Source organism: Quercus lobata, chromosome 7, assembly GCF_001633185.2.
Source record: "Quercus lobata isolate SW786 chromosome 7, ValleyOak3.0 Primary Assembly, whole genome shotgun sequence".
Taxonomy (NCBI): Eukaryota; Viridiplantae; Streptophyta; class Magnoliopsida; order Fagales; family Fagaceae; genus Quercus; species Quercus lobata.
In genome coordinates, this window is record NC_044910.1 from 10,987,807 (window position 1) to 11,009,738 (window position 21,932).

General features: G+C 32.7%; 2 protein-coding genes across 2 annotated transcripts; both read left to right on the forward strand.

Moving 5' to 3' along the window:
* Nucleotides 1–2,558: 2,558 nt before the first annotated feature.
* On the forward strand, nucleotides 2,559–3,461 carry LOC115951568. Its single transcript, XM_031068745.1, has one exon. It carries the CDS (start codon nucleotides 2,559–2,561, stop codon nucleotides 3,459–3,461), a length of 903 nt encoding a protein of 300 aa, XP_030924605.1.
* A 9,999-nt stretch (nucleotides 3,462–13,460) lies between these two features.
* LOC115953115 (microtubule-associated protein 70-2-like) lies at nucleotides 13,461–20,543 on the forward strand. Its single transcript, XM_031070621.1, has 11 exons — nucleotides 13,461–13,889; nucleotides 15,398–15,483; nucleotides 16,790–16,855; nucleotides 16,957–17,127; nucleotides 17,289–17,459; nucleotides 17,574–17,729; nucleotides 17,836–17,982; nucleotides 18,589–18,660; nucleotides 18,750–19,286; nucleotides 19,380–19,567; nucleotides 20,263–20,543. The coding sequence occupies exons 1-11, from the start codon at nucleotides 13,646–13,648 to the stop codon at nucleotides 20,279–20,281; spliced, it is 1,857 nt and encodes a 618-aa protein (XP_030926481.1). The 5' UTR covers nucleotides 13,461–13,645; the 3' UTR covers nucleotides 20,282–20,543.
* The last annotated feature ends 1,389 nt before the right edge of the window (nucleotides 20,544–21,932 follow it).

The window sequence follows — 21,932 nt, forward strand, 5'->3', positions numbered from 1 at the left end:
TAATCGGTTCATTAATCACATAGTCATCTAAAAAATCAAAAGAAATAAAGCTGTCCTAAAATTAAGTTGTTACACGTCACCATGAATTGAATATGTGAGTAAGGTGTCCGAGAGTCAAATGAGAGAGTGAGATCAGGAGATGGTGGTGAACCTCCTCAACAACGGTGGTAGTTTTTTGAATTTCTGGGTTTTGTAAAGTGTTTTGAGTTTGAGATTGAAGTGGAGAGGTTTTGTTTTTAGGTACAAAGCTACTTTTTGTTTGAGTTTTTAAGATTTGTGTAATGATGGATAATTTTGTGAAACAGGCGCAATGCAGCAAATGTTTTTTTGTTTGTTTTTTTTTTCCTTTTCTTACTTGTTTGCTCTTCAATCAGATTAACATTTAATGGATAAAGATCCAAGGAGTCCAAAGTCCACCCCTTCAACAATTTTGAATCTGTACTTCTGTACACATACAATGGTGGAGAACAATTTCAATTTTAAATGAAAATTTTTGAGAAATTAAACTAAAGAGAGAAAGAAAAATGAATTAAATTGATTAAGAATTGAACTACCGAAAAAGTATTCTTTAAAAAAAAAATTGAGAAATTGAATTGTTTTTTGTTTCATCCATTTAAATATGATGTGACATTTTTTTAAATGTCAAATAAAATTTTTATTATTATTTTAGTAGCCACATAAACAATAAGTGTGCCAACTAAAAACCCGTTAGCCATGTAGGAATTTTCCGTTAATAAGTTAATGGTAGGAACCAAATTGATTGTAAGTTAAAAATAATAAAGATTAAATTGACTGTTACCAAAATGTAGAGATCAAATCAATTATGACTCTAAAATGTAGGGACCAATATAGTGTTTTCGCCATATATATATATATATATATATATGTTTGGAAGATAGTCAAAGATATTATTCTATTTCTTTTGCAATTTAACTATTTCAAAACATTAATTGAATATCGCCCTATAAGCCTATGTAATGTATTGTACAAGATTTTCTCCAAAGTTCTAGTAAACAGATTAAAAAAATTCTTGCCAGAACTTATAACTGAGCATCAATCTGCTTTTGCAAAAAATAGGCTTATTTCAGACAATGTTTTAGTTGCCTTCGAGACTTTACATTGTATGAAAAATCATAATTCAGGAAAAACAGGTTTTATGGCTGTTAAGCTAGATACGAGTAAAGCTTATAATAGGGTGGAGTGGATTTATTTACAGAAATTGATGGAGAAAATGGGTTTCAGCAATAGGTGGATTGGATTAATCATGGAGTGTGTTTGTACTGTTTCATACTCAATTCTAGTAAATGGTGAACCGAAGGAGCTAATCACTCCAACAAGAGGCATAAGGCAAGGGGGACCCCTCTCCCCTTTCCTCTTTCTCTTATGCACGGAAGGATTACATGGTCTAAATACAGAGGCAGCAAGAGCAAAGGAAATCAACGGCTTCTCTCTTTGTAAGAGAGACCCCAAACTAACCCATTTATTTTTTGCAGATGACAGCTTGCTTTTTTGCAAAGCCGACCCCCAAGAATGTGGAAATGTGCTCAAAATCTTATCGGCGTATGAAGCAGTATCTGGCCAAAAAATCAATAGAGAAAAGACATCTCTTTTCTTTAGCAAGTCCACAAAAGAGGATATGAGGCAGGAGATAAAAAGAGTGTTAGGGGTGCAAGAAATAAAATTTTATGAGAAATATTTGGGGTTGCCTTCATTAGTGGGAAAGGGAAAAAAAGCAAGCTTTAGCTATATAAAGGAGAGCGTATGGAGAAAGTTACAAGGGTGGGAAGGAAAGCTTTTGTCTCAAGCAGGTAGAGAAGTCCTAATCAAAGCTATTGTCCAAGCTATTCCGACATATACCATGGGATGATTCAAAATACCATTGGGGTTATGTCATGATATTGAAGCAATGATTAAAAAAAAAAAATTGGGGGCAATGGGGAGATAGAAGAAAAATACACTGGATTAAATGGTCGAAGTTGACAAAATCGAAGCTAGTGGGAGGAATGGGTTTTAGGGACCTTGCATTGTTCAATGACTCACTCCTTGCCAAGCAAGCTTGGCGACTTTTACATAATAAAGATACTCTTTTTTACAAGATATTCAAGGCAAGATTTTTCCCACATTGCTCATTCATGGAACCTAAGGAATCGGCATCTGGATCATATGCGTGGAAAAGCATTTTGAAAGGAAGGGAGGTCATCAAAATGGGCTCAAGATTTCAGGTTGGTAATGGGAAAAACATCAAAATATGGCAGCACCATTGGCTCCCCATTAAACATCCACCATTAGTCACTTCTCCAATAATTGAGTCCATGAAGGATGCCATGGTTGATTGTCTAATAGATGAGGACACAAGAAAATGGGATGCCGATATGGTGGATGGAATTCTGGTACCAGCTAAAGCAGCACTAGTAAAGAAGATCCCACTTGCCCGAAGTCCAATTGAAGACTCTTTGTTCTGGCCTTTCATAGCAATTATGTAGAATTCACAACCGGACTTGGATAGACAATTATGGAAAAGTATTTGGTCCTTGGAAGTCCCTAACAAGTATAAAAACATGATGTGGGGGGCATGCAGAAACTCTCTTCCCACAAAGCTCAATTTGACTCGAAAAACTATCATAGATAACTCAACATGTGACCGTTGTTGTTCACACATTGAGGACGCGTTGCATGCTCTTTGGGGTTGTTCGGGTTTGGATGATGTTTGGGATGGAGAAAGATGGTGCTTTCGGACAAGGGAGTGGTTTGCTGACTTCAAGGAATTATGCAGATGGATAATGGAACATGGGAACTCACCTGAACTCTTTGCTGTACAAGTATGGCATATATGGCACCAGAGAAACCAATTACGTTTACAGCAACCTTGCTGCCTCACAAAGGACTTGAAACATGATGCTCAAGCACGCTGGGATGAGATTAGAGCTATCAATCCACTGCCAAACCAGGTCAGACCTGGACCAAAGCCAAAATGGATAGCACCACCACCGAATACATACAAGATAAATTATGATGGAGCGGTTTTAGATGAGGAGAATAAAGCAGGGGTTGGAGTGGTAATTAGGGACTGTAATGGAGAGGTAATTGCTTCCTTAATTCAGCAATTGGATCAAGCTTTTCAACTCGTGAAAGTGGAGGCAATTGCTGCGTGCAGAGCAGTGGAGTTTGGCAACGAATTGGGTGTGGGCTGTGCTATTGTGGAGGGTGATTCAGTGGTGATTGTTAAGGCTTTGAGGAACAAGGATAATGGTTTAACTTCTTTTGCACATTTGATAAATGATGTCTCTTTATTTTCAAGTTTGTTTTCAGAATTGTCGTACTCTCACATTAGGAGAAATGGCAACAAAGTTGCTCATAGTTTAGCTAGGCTAGCTTTGATCACACCAGATTGTACCGTGTGGATGAAGGATGTTCCGTTTCGCACCTTACATTTTGTTCAGGCTGATTTGGTCACGCTTTAATTTTATTTAATGAACTGTCTTCTTTCTCAAAAAAAAAAAAAAAAAAGTAAATAATTAATTTCCCAACATCATGGCAAAAGTTCTAAGGGAAGGGAAATTATATTAAAAGAATTCATTTAATGTTATTTAGCAAGAATCTACAAGTGATTAAAGGGACATATAAAGAAAAAATGCACTATATATATATAGAGGATTCAGAAAGTTATTTATGGTTTCAAAAAATGTCAAAAATATTTTCAATCTAATTAAATAATCCTTATTTGTAAAAAATAAAAAATATGGTTAAAATTGTAATTAAAAAAAAAATACTAGAGAAACTCTTTTTCCTAAAAATTAGTATACTCTCTATTTAAATAGAGAGATGTTACGTTTACAACATTTTTACAACAAATCACAAGTGGTTAGTTGTTATTGGTTCAAATTTGAAACTAACACTAAAATTACTTTTTTGCCCAAATAATAACAACCAGTAACAACCTGCCACTTAGGATTTGTTGTAAAAATGTTGTAGACATATCATTTCTCATTTAAATATATCTTACGCATGTTTGATGCATTTTTTTCCTAAAAACTAGCACACACTAAACCCAATGGTTTACTCCTTTTCAAATCCTAAATTTTAGTTTCTTAAAATTTTCTTCTATGTAATCTCACTAACAGTAGATAAATTCAAATTAAAAAATTATATTAAACTCAAAAAAAAGAAAAAAAAAAAAAGAAAAGAAGAAGAGATTATGTGATGAGGCTAGTGTGTGTGTGTATGTATGATGCCTCATGTTCACACACGTGCTAAATTAAGCATGGACTCCCGTCCACCGTGGCACACGAGTTAATTAGAGCAAAAGAATGTGCATTATCGCTAAGCCCATTTTATAGATAAAATAGGATTTGTATGGGCTACACCTATAAAGATTATTATTTATTGTCATTGGTGGTTTTGTGTGTAATATTCAATAGATATGATATGTATTTTAATCTATAGTATTCGCTCTTATATGATCTTTTTTTTTTAATAGGTAGATAGTGAAGAAGGGGAGGTGGCATTCTTTATTATTAGGTTAAGATATTTAGTTTCATTTTTGTTATAGATGAGATTCGATCTTAAGTCCTTCATTTAACTATTATTGCCATTTATATGAGATAAGAAACACTGCTCCGAAAGTATTGGATATTTTTCCTTTCTTTTTTTTTTCAACTTTTTGCGGTTTACGGAGGTGCACTCGTACTTCCAAGTGTGTGTCACTTTCTAATTGATTAAAACTTTCCTCCAAAATAAGAGAAAGTAATACACGGCAAGTTTATATTTGCTTGAATTACAAGAAAGCAAATGCTGCTGGAATAACTTTTTTCGCATCAAATTTCACAAATATTTAGTTGGTCAACTATGAGTAATAGACATAGTTGATATTTATAGACCTGTTTACTCACTGTCATTAATTTATCACTTATGAAATTTATTAAGAAAAAAGTTGTGTTTATAATGTTACTCTTTATAATAATGCCCCATCACCTTTTATGTGTGTGTGGCCTCATTTCAATCCCATCATATTCTAGTATATTAAATGATTGTTATTCTTTTCACCTATGTTTTATCCTCAACATCCAACTCCAAGCGACAAAAATCTTACCGAGTATCCCCATGATTAAAATTGTAGATAATCATCCCACAGTCACAGATGCCTGTACGAGTTGATTTTATTATTATTCTTTGCCCCGTTAGAATTTTGATTTGTGACTTACAAAAAGGCGTTGTGTTCATTTGTGACTTTAACTTAAAAAACCTAGCTTATAATACTTGTTTTATGTTTCAATCTAATAAATTATAGGTTGTACACGTTAATAGTATTGTGGAGATAGTAAATTCAAATAAAATATTTTTTATATTTAAATACATAAATTTGCATGTAAATATAAATGAAAATGACACAAAATTAGGGGTATAATGAAAAATTTAGAAAGATATGTGGCATGAAATTAAAGTGTAATAAAAAGGATACTTGACACAAAATTAAGATACAATTAGAAACTATTTTTAGAAATATTTTATGGGAAAATAATAAAACAATTCATTTTTATGACTGTGGGGATCATTCGGTGGATGGGCCCATAGGATCCAGAATTGGTTGAGGATCGTTGGGCCATTGGCCCATCCGAGGCCGTGCACCCGTCCGAGGACGCCATGCTCCTCGGCAGTATGCGTCCGAGGACGATCAGGACGTGGTCTCACCACGATCAGATCACAGAAGTAGGTCATCTCAAGGAGTAGAGTAGCCGACTAAAGATGAAAGAGATAAGGCAAACAAATATCTGAAACTATAGCTGCCTCCGCATTAATGACCTCTCAACCAACTCTCTGGCCGCATTAATGTGGAGGTGATACCTGAGCAGTAGGGAAGCAGCCTTACAGCTGCCCCTAGGAAGTTCCAGGAGGTGCCAGATGGGACAGAAAGAAATCCCCCGAACACAATCTACATGTGTTCGGCGAAGATGGATCGCGAAGGGGAGTATATAAACTAAAAGAAGAACATGAAGAAAGGTGATTAAAAAAAAAAAAAGAGGAACACACATAAAAACTGGAGAGAAAGAAGTAAGAAGGGAGAGAGAGAGAGAGACACTAGGGACTTAAGAAAAAACGTTCATTATACCAACGGAAAAGAAGGAAAACCTTATATGGGCTTGAAATAAAATCTTGGAGGTAGATACCATGGTTAACTCAGTTCTTTACACCCACGCTCTACAAATCATATTGTCTGGGCCTTTTACGTACGAACCCAATATTGTTTAGGTTCGTCACAAAATCGTGTCCTTACAATGACAATTTTTTATATTTCTCATAAAAGTGGTGTTAAAACTTTTTTTAATATAATTTATTAACAATTATCCTAATTACACCTTTAACATTACCCATATATGATATGGCTTCTTATATATCAGGTTGAGTTCAGTCATCAAGTGAGAGTGAGCTATTCAGAATTGAGAATATCCTAATTGCTTTTTTGACTTCTTATCCCTGGGTATATATAACTAGCTTCTACTTATTGAGAATATCCTAATCGGTGAACTTCCTTATTTCCACTGCACCCTCTAGATTTGCTAATTGTTCAATTTTTTTTGGGGGGTTCAAGAATATATATATATATATATATATATATATATATATATATATATAACTAACTTCTGCTTATTGAAATTTAAAGTAAATTTGAAAATAGAAAAATCACAGAAAATGACAATAGAGGTACAACATTGGCTCGATGATTAATGCAAAATTTCAACCTAATTATGTGCAAGGACAAAATATAACAAAATTATAGATGCATAAATTTCTAGTATTATGCAGTTTTTTTTTTTCCTACTAGTATTTATACAAGCTCTTGAAATCACAACCAAGTTCAAAATTTTATACTGATATGTTAAAATAGGAAAGTAGAGAAAAGAAACTGAAAGCTAAAAAAAATGATTAACTGATAGCTTGAGAGAAAAACTTGAAAGCTTACCACTTGAGATAACAACCAACAAGTAGTGCAATTATGTTATATCTTGAGTCCTTTATATACCTATTACACCACTCAGCACAGGCAAAGCACGTGCTTGCTGGAAAAAGAGTAGTGATTAAGGTCTAGATTCTATTTATGTCACAAAACAAAAATATAAATAATTCGATTTTTAAAGTATATAGAGATTTACATTAATCAAAAGAGACATTAATTTTAAGAATTTTGTTAATTATGTCATAAAAAATTAATCTTATTCATATAAGAATTTTAATCAACCATAAAGTTAGGGTAGCTATTTAATATATAAATATTTATTTTATTATAATAGTTTTTTAGCACCTTTGTACTAAAGGCAATATATCCACTCATTAAAAACTTCTAAGAATAATAATGAATACCATTATCTTCCAACAATAAACAACTAAGTTTTGTTAAGAAAATTAACAAATAAATAAATAAAAAAAGATAACAAAAGGCATGTGTCATCAAACTTTTCATTAATTCTTTAGATAACAAAATAAAACACCTTATATTATCATTCCAATTTTCTAATAATTACTACCATCTAAAACTCAAAATACTTGAAGAAAATTTTTGGGATGTTAAAATTTAGTGGGAGTATTTTAGACATTATACAATCAAATATTTTAAGAATCATAAATTTTCATTAGGATTTAACTGAGAGAATAACAATATGGCATATTTGCTCTTTTTCAAAATATTAAAGGAAAAATTGCTTGATTTTAAAGTTTAAAGAGGAATTGTAAATTGCCTCAAACATAAATGATGAAAAGTGTTTTTATCCTAAGTTTTTGTTTTTGTTTTTGTTTTTATGTGTAAAACTATGTGTTTTTACTTAAAATGGTGTGCAAAGAAAAAAAAAATGTCAACCCAAGAAAATTGTATGTGAAACAATGAATTTTGGTGAAACAAAGTTGACTAAACCAACAAAAAATTTCTAAAACCACAACAGAATAGCACAACATTTTCATAATACCTTTATAATTTTGTTATATTTTATTTTAACTCATAAAGAATTAACAGCTTAGCAATTTTGAAAATATTGTGATGACAATAAGATGTCTTAACATTTTCACCAAAAAATGTTATGTGTACCACATTTTCACAACAAATTATAAGTAGTAAGTTGTTATATATTGTCATTAGTGGGCAAAAAAGTAGTTTCATTGGTAACTTTAGATTAGAACCAATAACAATTTACTACCTATGATTTGTTATGAAAGTGTTGTAAAAAATATTATGGATATAGCACTTCTTTTTTCATAATACTTTTATTTTTAGTTGTGGTTGGTTTCAGTATGATATTTTATTATTTTATTTTGGCCTATAAGGAATCAACGCCTCAACAATTGTAAAAATTGGTAAATTCTGTACACATTTGTAAAATTTGTATAATATTTACATTTTTTTTTTTGTTTTGCAAATGTTTATAATATTTGCTACTTTTTGTATGTCTACAAAATAAGCTTACAAAGTAAAGATAAAAACATTCTTAAAAGAAAGGAAAAAAAAAAAAAAAACTGGGGTACGTGAAGAGGAAAAAAAAAATGTAACTAACAAAAACTCCAGATATAAATTAGAAAACAATCCAAGCTAGCCACAAGTTTTGGTGGTGGTAGAACCTTATAAGAAGTGAACATAAAATTATTCTTGTTAGATCATTGCCATATCCGAACTAATGCCATGTGTTGCAATCCATGGCCTTAACATAATGAACGGCAATATTTTGATTTTGGGATTCCAATCATGCACGCTCGTGTGGTGGCACGTGTGGGAAAACGAGTGTATTTGGGACCCAGCATTTGGTTAGATTCACACTTTGTCATGTGCTTTCCCACGCGCATGTGCTCTTGTCTCTTCCCTTGCTTTCTCTCTCCGCATCTCCCTGTTCCCCTGCTTCGCCACCACACCATTACTCATCCAGTTGCCTCACGACGTGGCTAGATCATGTACCTTTATTTTGGAAAGTTTCCTTTGTTTTTTTTAGGTGAAAATGGAAATTTTTATTAGAGATTAAATAGTACAAGGTCTATGTTACATAACATGATTAATTTTATAGACTCAGTCAAATTATATATTTAATTTCACAACTTATTGAAAATTATATATTTAATTTCACAACTTATTAACTTGTGTGATTGTGAGTGATCGATATTTTATGTCTTGTGTGATCCACCATTTTATATCTACTGCTTACAATTGTACAGATCAACAAGTTTTAAAATTAGGTGAGAGAATTGTTATATTTGTAAGTGAACTACATAACCCCCTAAATGTTAGATGAAAACTAGTACCAAATAAAGGAAGGAAGATATGAATACAACACAAAATTATCACTAGGAGAATTTCCTTCCCTTGATAAAAGTTTCACACAATGACTTCTTCCACGATGAATGCGATGGATATGAGCTCCATCAAAAAATTGGGCATGCAAGAGCACTGTAAAGGGTAAGAGATGTCACTCGCTCCTATTAACTTTCGTTATTGCTTTCATTTTGTATTATAGCAAATAATCATAATTTTTTATTATATTATATATTTTAATTATTCATCTCTAAAAAGGAATATATATATATAATTATAATTATTAAAAAATATTCAACTTTCATACTTCAAAAATTAAGCATAACTTTTTTTTATGTGTTTTTTTATTAACTTTCTTATTTAATTTGTAAAATATGCTTAAAAATCTTTAAATTTCTCCCAATACATATATAGACATATTAGTCAATTTTACTAATTTTATAAATATAATATCTATAAATGAGTTTTAATGAATTATTAAAGTAATTATAACATTATCCCAATTCGACCTGAAAAATCTTGAACATTTTCCTTTATTAGTTCTTTGAACTGTCTCAGGTGGCAGAACCAAGAATTTTTTTTTTTTTTGGGGGGGGCGGGGAGAGGGGCATCTATAAAAATTTGTGTATGTATGAAATTTAAAATAGTAACGTACAATACTTCATAACTCAATATGTGCAATAAACAACAACTAAATACAAGTTTTTTTTTTTTTTTAAGTGCTATATACATGTAAATATAGTAGTATATACAGTATATTTTAATCAAACTAATCAAGTACATTAATAAATTATAATGCCATATGGTATATAATATATTGATTATTATAATATTAAATAATATATTATAAGGAAAATAAAAAAGAAAGCAAATGAAAAGTAAAGTAAAGAAATCAAAAGAAAGCAAATGAAAAGAAAAGTAACACAGGAATACTGTACATGATGAGGGCCTTATGGAAGTTTCAAGTTTGTCTTTCACTATTTATTGTCTAGTTTAGTCACACATAACTTTTATTTTTATATTGTAAACACAAAACTGCAGCAGCAGTGGGAAAATGAAAGAATTGAAAAGAAAAAAAAAAGATTTTGGATTGTATTCTATTTTATAATATTTTTACAAAAGGTTGATGTGACCAACCTCTTATTGATTTTCATTTAAACCCATCATTAATATTAATTTTTTATTTACTAATAACTACTCACCACATTAGTAGTTTATAATATTTTTTGTAAAATAATTTATATCTCTAACATTATTCTTTTATTTAAATGAAAGTTATGTTTATTTTTAGACTTTCTTAAACATACATGTATATTATCGGATATAGGTGCCAAAATGATAAGTTTCTTTTAAAAAATTTTAAATTATTTAAGATAATTCTAAAAAAATTTCATTAATTTTTTTCAATTTTTTTTGGGGGGGGGGGGGGGGGGAGGAGGCCCTTGTGATGGTCCGCCAATTCTGTAATGTGGTCATGATTGATTGCATCAGAACCGTAAAATGCATGTTGTATTAATGCATTGTAGTATTAGATTATTGTGTAACGGTAAAATTTGATTGGTGTTAGGTGGGTTTTCCATAATTTTGACCGTTGGTATTAAAGCAAATGGGTATGTGACCGTTGGTTTATGTGAAAACAGAGAGAGGATGGGGCCCAGAGGGCATTCACATGGGGTCCAGCAGAGTAGATCTAACCGAAACTGGGTCCCTCTCTGCCTTGATCTTGAATGTTACCAAAACGGCAAGACCATCTGATAGGAACTTTGTGACAATTTGATATTTGTCGTATGAATTAAAATTCATATTCATTTTCAGGTAAAGGCCAAAGTATTAGGAGATACTAGGAAATCAACATTTATATACCATGATTTCTATTTTTCTATCTTCTGTTTTTGGTTGAAAAGACAAACATATCATTTAAAGCTTATTGAAACTTTGATCACATGTTTCTCAAATAAAAAAAAAAAAACTTTGATCACATGACTCCGTCAATCATTGTAAATCTTTAGCTGGGTTTTGCTGTCTTTAACATCAATTGAAAATGCAACCTATAAAGAGAGAGAAGAATGCCATGAGGCCATTAAACCATTGACCTTTAGATAGTCTCCTAAGTCCTAGATATAGGACTGTCAACTCACTTTGCGGTTAATAATACAAGGAGAGGCATAATTGATGTTATATTACAAAAGGCCGAACCTTGTATGATTGGCATTTTTATTTATTTATGTGTTTATCACATTATGAAAAGAAAAAAAAAAAAAGAGCCAATGTATGGCTCAATAAAAAAAAAAAATCATTGTAACTTGCATTTCCTTTATAATTATTATTATTTTTATAATTTGATAGACAAGAGTGAAAAAATTGAACCTTAAATGCTCTTTTGCTAACACGTTATCAAGTTGCACTCTTTTAAATTATTAACTTGTTCAAACAATCCACCATCGTGCATTCTTGGTGTGGTGATCACTTCATAAATATAAATGCTTGTGAGGTGTGAGGGATAAAAGTTGGGGTTCAAATCTTCAGGAGGGAGTTTCACACACACATACACTTATATTGGGGTAGAGTAGAATTTACATCTTGTATAAAAAAAACTTGTTCAAACAATCCCATTTTCAAGTAGCTCAAAAATAAATTGTATCAAACGGACTTGAAACAAAAATAAAAATATTAATGTAAACAAGCTAAAACTTTGATGAATTAAATATCAAGTTTTTAATATATTTTGTTTTAAACCATCTGTTGATTATTAATAAGTATAGGGACACAATTAAATATCTATTGATTATCAAAATGATTGACTGTAGGAGAAAAAAGTAATAGGACGATGAAAAAGTTATTATCCATTACTCATAATCGATCACTTTAACGTTCATAATATTTTATTATAAGTAGTACGTTATTATTGGTTCAAATTTAAACTTACCACTAAAATTACTCTTTTACCTACCATTAACAACCCGTAACAACTTGCCACATATAATTTGTTATGAAAGTGTGGGGTCAGAGAATTTGTGTCCCGGCCCACTTTCCATTAGGGCCCAGGGCCTGCGCCGAGGAGAGTAGTTGCCGAGGATAAGTAGTGAAAGACCAAATAGTTTAGAGATGCAGCCGAGGATGATCCTGTCCTTAGCATCCCAAGGCCTAAAAAGGAAGAATGATATGTCATCAAAGGCAGCCTCCAAAGCGCTCCCAGAAGAAAAGGCGAGTAGAATGAGACTCGCACGGGGGTACAGTGTGGAAGTGGTTCAAGAAAAAGACATCACCTCCTCATTAAATGCGCCAACAAACGTCCTAGCCATATTGATGGGAAAAGACTCCTGAACAGTGTGGTTTCGGTTATTGCAACTAACAGAAAGTAGGAGGAGGCGGCTGATGGGACAGATACTCGAGTAGTTACCTGCCTGATCAACAGATGGAAGGTCGGGATCAACTGAGAAGGGTTATATAATGTAAGGGTTTATGCGCCAAAAAGAGGGTGAAACCATGGTTCCCAGAAAGTAAAAGGTTGAATAAGAACATTAAGCTCAATGGACAAGGTCCATGGATACACTTAGTTCACCTTTGTGCGTCCACCATAAACACCTTGACAAATCACTGTCCGGTGATCAAGACCTAACCTTTCAGCTCACGCTCTACAAATTTTATTGTTTGGGCCTTAAACGTGCGAACCCAATACTAGCTTGGGGTCGTTACAAATTGAGTCCTTACAGAAAGTATTGTGGACATAACATTTCTCATAATTATATCATCACAAAAGTTATATATACATATGTTTGATGCAAGAGATAATTAATTCATGCAAAAAAAACTTGAGTTGAGATGTTTTTAAGTTCCCATTCAATTTTTTTTTTTTTTTTTTAAGAAACAAAAGTTTAAGAAAGTTGAGTTCTTTGCATTGAAACTCGAATTTTAGAAACTTAAGTTCCAAATGTAAATATTTATCTAAATAATTTGGAATGACTAATGAGACTCTTTAACAAAATTAATTATATAAAGCATATGAGAATCAAATGGAAAAGAAGTGCGGGTGCATTTAGCAATAGTAGAGAGGCGAAACAGAGGATGAAACTTCTCTCACATCACGTTCAAAACAGCTTTCTAACTAAAAGTAAATAAATAATCCTAATCCAATTTATGACTATCTAATCAAACTCTCACTCTCTCACTCTCACTCTCACTGTCTCACTGTAGCAAAATTTAAACCCGCCTAAACCCCCCTCTTAATCCAACCCCTATATATACTCCAAAAACAAACAAATACCAAATCCCCCAAACTTCTCTCTCTCTCTGTATCTCTCCATTTCTTTCTTTCTTTCTTTCAAGGAACTGTTGAATGAGCACGGGAGCACTGGATCTCTGATGTCGTCGATCGTCCACGTCAGCAGCAACGGTGAACCCGAGCCGGCTCCGAGGCTGACGTCATCGGCTTCGTTGAAGGCTCGGACCAGGAAGCCTAGTAATGCCGCCGTAGCCAGCGGCGGCGGCGGCGGAGGAGGAGGAGTCATAACCAGAGCCGGCTCCGAGGTCGATGAGATCATCACTCTCTTGCACGGCTCCGATCCCGTCCGCGTTGAACTCAACCGCCTGGAGAATGATCTCCGAGGTTCGCATTCTCACTTTCTGTTTGTTTGTTTCCTGAGAGAGTGTTTTCCCGAGAAAATTTTAGAATGCGCGCATTAGTAGTATTGTCCTCGAGCTTAATTAATGGTGGAAAATTGATTTTTTTTACTAAAGTAAATGATTTCCATTGAAATAGTGAAACGAACATTTTTCTTTTTAAGTAATATTCTGTCCAAAATTAGAGATTTTTTTTTTTTTTTTCCGAATTGTGTAATATTTGTTTATAATTTTCATTTTTATTCGTTATTATTGGCATGATTAAGTAAAAAAAAAAAAAATGCATTTGTGATTTTTATTGATAAATGCGTTAAATTGTTCTGACAAATTTAATTAAAGTTAACATACAGATATATTTTTTTGTGTGTGTGTGTATGTGTGTGTGTTTTCACAAAAATATGGAATTGTGGTAAAAAAGAAATGTTGTTAACCAGAGATTATTGGAATGACATGATTTGGCTACCCAAAATTTTATTTTATTTTTCAAAGTTAACTCAATTGATGTTTTATAGTTATGCCAGTTATATTCAACGGTGAAATACTGTTTAAGAGCCAGTTCAATTATAAATTCTTGACAGTTTAAACTCACAAGAATTTTAGAATTAATAAGGGTTGATGTTTCTGTTGCTAAAATATGCTTATAATTTGAGTTTATATTGTATTTTATAAAATACTTTAATTTTACAATATATATATATATATATATATATATTAATTGTTTAAAATAATATTATACTTATACATACTTGTTTGGTAACTATAATGTGACCCAAATGCCCCAAATGCCCAAATGCCCTTGAATGATGATAAGGTTCTTATTTGGGTGAAATAATGAACTTGGTTTTTTGTTAAAACTTAACTTTATTTAGTTAGTTATAGAAAAGGAAAAAAAGTGTAAAATTATATTGTCACAAATGCGAGGTATATGAGTTGAAATTTCCTACCTGAAAGGTGAGAGTTGGAATTCTCACTTTTTATGGGAATTGTAGTTCTTGAGAGTTTTGTCAACTATACAACCCAATCTTCACAAATTCTTGGGAATACAATTCTCATTCTAAATTCTTGTATAATGAACGCAGCTTAAATGAAAAAGGACTTTTTTTCTTCACTTATCAACAAAGTGTAAGAACTAATCCATAGCTAAGGAGTTAAGCGAACTATTTCCTTTCAAATTTCAACCTCGCTTTCTACCTACTAAAGAGCATTCATGTGTTATTTGGAGCTTGCATGTACATGTTAACTAAGAACAATGGTTGGTTGAACTTGGGTAGAATTCTGTTGAGTTCTTAAACTGTTTTCACTTTTTGATGGCTGTTGTTATGAGCCAAATTTGTTCCACTTAGGCATTGTTGTTAAGCTTTTCGTGCTTCTAAATTGTCTGGGCTACAACTAGTGATCTTTGTGCTAACCCTTGGAATTAATATTTATGCTTGTAGTTCTTTATAATATTGAGCATATTATTGAATAAACTGTAGGATTTGACTGCATTTACAGATAAAGATCGGGAATTGGGAGATGCGCTTGCAGAAATCAAGTCTCTGAAGAATTCGGAGCGCCTTAAAGAGAAGGCAGTTGAAGAGGTGCTACTATAGTAATATGAACTAATGTCAACCTGAAGATGCATATGAGAAGAAAGAATGTGTTTATATTCTTTCTTTAATCATACAGCTTTAATAATAACACAAATATAATGACAATGAAGGCCAGATTGTTATCTCAACATTGTTTTACTATACATAATTTCAGTGCAATGGAAATATAATAAGACTATCTTATCAATATTTATATGTATTACATGTTATCACATATAATAAGATCTAAGTGCCTAAAATGGAAATGCCTGTAAATTGACATTTCCTTGCAAAAAAGAAGAGGTTATAATTGTTTGATGCTTCAATTCTGTCCACTTTAGTTACTATTATTATTATTTTTTTATATTCTTAAAACGGGATTAATCTATTTTTTTAGTTTATGTTATATCATATATGATAAATATAAGTTATTAAAATCAATAAATATTTTGTGATGGTTTTTTTTTTCTATTTATTTATCGTAAAACATCATAATTACATGCGCATTATAGTTCAATTTTCACATCGTAGAAGGATTATTGTTAAGGTTTAATATTTCAGGGTTTTTGTATGACCTTGTCACATCCTCTAGTTGATCCATGCGGACATCAATTATATTTTGATATCTCCATTATGTGACTTCAAATCCTCATTAAAATTTCCTTAAAAATAAACATCCTAATTTTTTTCACCTATTTCATCCATGGCCCATGTATTGTAGCCATATTAATGGTATTTTGTCCCAAAGGTAGCATTCAAGGTTCCCCACCCTCCCACCACCACCACCACCGCCGCCCCCCCCCCCCCCCCCAAAAAAAAAAAAAAAAGAAAAGAAAAAGAAAACTCTAGAAAGAAGAAGCATAATAGAAAGTCAAGTCATCTTCATAGAAAATAGAGAAACATAGAACTAAAACTTTTCTTACTTCTGGCATGAATTTTAGAGTGCATTTGGGTATAGCTTTTTGCTGAAAGTTTATTTGCTTATTTGCTGAAATTTGTTAAAGCATAGTTGTACCTAGCAAAAATGAGGCTTTATAAAGCTTACAAAAGAAAATAAGCTAAAAAACTAAAAGAAAAGGCCTTTGCAAAATGGACTAGCTGGCCTTTATACGACCAGAATAATTGTAAAATTTCTATTGTCATTAATATACAAATCTTATTGTCTCTATATGAACAATATTAAAATATTTTAACATTTTTTTTATCACTATCGAAAGATTATTAATAGTCAACAGAGAAAGCAATGTATTGGATGATATTTAATTCTGCTAATAAAGAGAGGATTCTGATTATTCTCTCTGGGTTACAATTTCAGTTGACAGATGAGCTAAATAAATTGGATGAAAAACTTAAAGTGACTGAAGCTCTTTTGGAGAGCAAGGTACTATTTTTCATTGTTGCTTAATTGGAGTAACTATTTTTTATAACCAAAATAGGAAGTCATTTTTGTTCTCACAACCATGAGAATGTTATTATCTTCAGAACCTTGAGATCAAGAAGATAAATGATGAGAAAAAAGCTGCTTTGGCTGCACAATTTGCAGCTGAAGCTACACTTCGAAGGGTCCATGCTGCACAGAAAGATGATGAAATGCCTCCCATTGAGGCCATTATTACACCGCTGGAGGCAGAGCTTAAACTGGCCAGGTTGGAGGTATTATTTATATTTTAACCTTGAAATTTTGTGACTTCTTTTTGTTGTTTGTGGTCATACTGTTGTACTTAGAACTGTTAAGTGTCACCCATTCATATAGATCAACCTCAAAGAGTAATGCAGTAAACTTTTCTACCTCTGCATGATGTTTTGGTATTTAGGTAGCAAAGTTGCAGGATGACAATAGAGCACTTGATCGGCTTACTAAATCCAAAGAGGCTGCTCTTCTTGAGGCTGAGAGAACTGTTCAGATTGCTTTGGCTAAAGCATCCTTGGTTGATGATCTGCAAAACAAAAACCAGGAGCTAATGAAGCAAATTGAAATATGCCAGGTTTTCCTCTCATTCAAAATTTCTTCCTTCATGATGTCCATGCAAATGAAGGCATGTGCTTAGAGGTATCAATGAGTGACATAGTTTGGTTTGAAATGTCTTGTCACTAATCAGGAGGAGAACAAAATCATGGACAAAATGCATCGGCAGAAGGTTGCAGAGGTTGAAAAGCTAACCCAAACTGTTCGTGAGCTTGAGGAGGCTGTTTTGGCTGGTGGTGCTGCTGCTAATGCTGTGCGTGATTATCAACGAAAAGTGCAAGAGATGAATGTAATGACTGTTACCCTTGGAATTTTCAGTTCTACAAAACAACTGGTAGTCCTTTTGAATGTGTTAGAAATGCTCCAAATTGCTTCTAATCTTCAAGCTTGAATAGGAGGAGAGAAAAACTTTAGAACGGGAAGTAGCTCGTGCGAAGGTTACTGCAAATCGTGTTGCCACTGTAGTTGCAAATGAGTGGAAAGATGCCAATGACAAAGTGATGCCTGTTAAGCAATGGCTTGAGGAAAGAAAATTTTTTCAGGCATGTTACCCATTCAATGCCTCTTTATCATTTTCTTCAAAGTTCATTTCTTCAAAGAATACCCTGAATACTGAGCAAGTATTATTGCTGGAAGTCACTCTCTAATGGATGTTTCTGCTACGGATATTCTTGAAACACTTGGTTCTGCTGTTAGTTTGTACTCAATTAATATGTTTATTGATACATTGATTGATTGATAAAATAATCCCGGAATAGGAAGTGTTTGAACTAACATCAAAACCTAGTCTTCTTGTAGTGTGCTGGGTTTATCATCTAATTACTGTAAGTGAGCTAGGATTCTTTCATAATGCATGGAAGAAAGAGGCATACAACAATCTATCCTTGTCTGTTATTTTTAATTTTGATTTTTATTGCCAACTATAAAATAGAAACCAGGATGTTACACAGGTTGATGTCAGAATAAGACTGGGTGACATATGGTTAGACCATGTGAAACAGAGTCATAAATTTTGCTTTAATAAAACACAAAATGGAGTAGTGTTTCAAAATACATAGTTGCTATGGAAAGCTGAATATTGCTGTTTTGAAGTGCAATAAATTATAAGGTATTGTGAAGACTAAATATAGTTTTACGTATATTTTTAGGGAGAAATGCAACAGCTTCGTGATAAACTGGCAGTAGCTGAGCGCACCGCAAAGGCAGAAGCGCAGCTTAAAGTGTGTAAGCTTATATAACTTCATTCCCTGCTTTTGTTACTTGCTGAATATTCATTTCTTGATTGTTCATTTATTACTTGATTTTGTAGGAAAAATACCAATTGCGATTCAAGGTTTTGGAGGAAAGGCTTAAAACGTCTAATGGTAACTCTCGCATTGCCTCAGAAGGGAGAACCATAAGCAATGGATCTTCAAGGCGTCAATCTCTTGGTGGAGCAGAGAATTTCTCAAAGTCATCCTCCAATGGGTACCTATCAAAGAGAACTTCAAATTCACAATATGGGCTTCTCAGATCAAACAGTGCTAGCACATTATTAAAGCATGGTAATATCTCGAATAGATCATTTGATGGTGGTAGTAGATCACTGGATAGAGGTAAGCTGATACCAGATGCAAGTGGGAAAGATAATGTGCCCACCAATACCTGTGATCATGACCTAATTAGTGAAACAAATGGTACTCACATGGAGAGTGCAAATGGAACTCCAATTGGAAACACCAAACCAGAACATGAAGATTATGTTTCTGGAATGCTGTATGATATGCTACAAAAAGAGGTTGTATCTCTGAGAAAAGCTTGCAATGAGAGAGATCAGACACTCAAGGACAAGGATGATGCAATTGAGGTTGGACTTCATGCTGATCTGATTTTGCAGCCTGTTCTGACCCCCATTTATGCTCTTAATCTAATCTATTTCTTCTAATGTGAAATTAAGCAGATGTTGGCAAAAAAGGTTGATACATTGAACAAAGCAATGGAAGTTGAAGCTAAAAAGATGCGAAGAGAAGTTGCTGCTAAGGAAAAGGAAGTTGCTGCTATACGTGTCAGCAAGGATCATGATCAGAGGATGCGGCGTATAAGTACTCCTAGGGGGGCTGTAAATAGTTCACATTTGACTTCTGCAAGGTAAAGTTCTTTACTTTGTGTAAAAGTAAATCTGTAGTGACTTTATTGATCTTCTAAATATCAGAGGCTACATTTTCTTTCTAGGTGTTTCTCTTGGGGGTCTCGTGTGATAGGGTTGTGCCCCTTTTTATGCTTTATTAATATATTGCTTATAAACAAAATATATTACGTATGGTAACTTTAAATAAAGCACTTAGTACAGGTGAGCGCACGATTCTACTACCAAAAGATCCAATGAAGATGAATATTTCACACGCACAGCAAGACACTTCAAAATCTACAAATGAAGTAAAATACAAATATGGGCAATGTGAGAACTTTTATGGTATTATGAATTTAAGCAACTTTTATGGTATCACTGATTTTCTTTATGGCATGGCGAGGAATAGGAAATGTGTCTTGTAGACGTTAATCTATGTAATGTGGTTAATTAAAATTTTTTTTATCATTTGTTATATTAGCTCTATATGGCCATATCTTCTTTCCATGTCTCCTGCTTCTGCTTTGGGGATGCGGTTACATTGTTTTTTTGTCACACATCCATGGCTGTGGTAAAGGTTTATGGTCGATAATTTTAGCAAGGCTATTTTTGTATCATGGAGATTATTACAAATTTGTTCAACATCCAAGCATTTGCAGTATATAAAAATACAGTCATTTCTCTTAACCAGTAATAATTTTGCTTCATATTTCAGGAATGCACGGAACCCATAGGCAACTGAAATTGCTGCAGGTCCTATGTAATTGACCAGACAAAGGCATCTCTTTAATTTATCCTCTCTCCGGTCTATATAAGTATATGGTTTTGTCTTGGTTTTTTGTCTTCCCTCTTCATATATTTAAACTGTCTCAGTCAGGTAGTCGATTTGTAAAGAACTGACTCTAGGTTTTCCAGGAAATCGTCTTGTCATGTATATTTGCTGTACACTTGTGTACTAATGTTATTACCAAAGATATATCATCAAGTTAAGGGCGCCATGAAATCCCTTAAGATAAAACTACCTCCTTCAAAGGAACCTTGAAACTACTATAAAATCACTATTTACAACTGTATAGGTATGGAAGATCTTATCACTTATCAGTACAGTTTTCGGGATAGTGTGCTTTTAAAAATTTTGGCAAATAATTGATGGGTTGTTTGAAAAATGGTAAAAACTTGGACGGTCTTGCTTTGCCTTAAAGTAAATATATGCCTTTACAAGAGACTACTGCCAACTTGACTACCTCCATTCAAATGTTGAATTTCCGGGTTGTTCGTTTGGATTGATACAGATTAACGCCATGTTCTTGATTTTAATGCTTTCATGGCCATTGTGTGCAGCCAAGTTCTGCTTTGCTTCTGTCCCAATACCATTTACTGGTTACGTTCATGATTTCATGTGATTGACAATTGACAACCACCTTGACATTTCAATTTGGGATGTGAGCTTTTTCATTTTCACGTAACGTTTCTGTTAAGATAGAAAAGTGTAAAGATAAAAAAACTATGATGGAAAAGTGAGAGGATTATAAAAAAGGGGAAAAAAGATAGAAAATAGAAAAGGGATAGATAAATTTTTGTTTTTGTTTAATAAAACTATAAAAAATAAAATAAAAAAAAAAGTGAAAAAGAGGAGTATGTGAATGAGAAAGAGAAACGTTTATTTTTCATCTAAACTCATCATTTTTTTTAAATAGAAAAAACATTTTTAATCTTGAGGTATGTGGGAAATAGGAAAAATTTGATAATTTTATCTCCCACTTTTATTAAAACGATTTAATAAATATTATGAATTTAATAGAAGGTGTTTGTTTTTCTTTCATTTTGCAATTTGTTCCCCTTTTAGCAAAAACTTAACATCCATGGGTCCATTCGATTCTAAAAAAAAAAAAAAAAAAAACATCCATGGGTCCATTCCAGTTATAACTAATAGTCTAGCGGGTTAAATTATGGGACAAAAATTAACGTCCCTAGGAACAAAAAGAAAATTTCCCACAAAAAATAGAACTAAGAGCAGCTTTTAGCTTTGGGGAGAAGGGGACAATAAACCAAGTAAGAGATGAGTGAAGGTCTTGTAGAGTTTTAGAATTTCATATGAGGTTTCGATACGCTACTTTCATAGTGGCCCAAATTTTTGGTTACGGTGGTTTTGAAGTAATCTTCTTTATTTTAGTAATACTACCAACAATAAATTTAACGATTGTTGAATTCGTCGATTGTGAGTAAGGATTTATAACTATTTCTTCATCACTCATAGTCAACCAACTTAGCAATTGTGATTTTTTTTTTTTTTTTTTTTTTTTTTTGTGTGAAAGAAGTTATCTGTAGACTGTAGCATTACTGCTTTTATTTTGTTAACTAAACATAAATTTAAAGTACAAAATG

What these genes read in the sequence shown, in the direction of transcription:
- LOC115951568 (XM_031068745.1), top strand. Translation starts at nt 2,559, where the DNA reads ATGATGTGGGGGGCATGCAGAAACTCTCTTCCCACAAAGCTCAATTTG.
- LOC115953115 (XM_031070621.1), top strand. Translation starts at nt 13,646, where the DNA reads ATGTCGTCGATCGTCCACGTCAGCAGCAACGGTGAACCCGAGCCGGCT. An exon ending in AAGAGAAGGCAGTTGAAGAG is followed by an intron (nt 15,484 to 16,789) that starts GTGCTACTATAG and finishes TTACAATTTCAG; the next exon opens with TTGACAGATGAGCTAAATAA. An exon ending in GAAAAGTGCAAGAGATGAAT is followed by an intron (nt 17,730 to 17,835) that starts GTAATGACTGTT and finishes AAGCTTGAATAG; the next exon opens with GAGGAGAGAAAAACTTTAGA.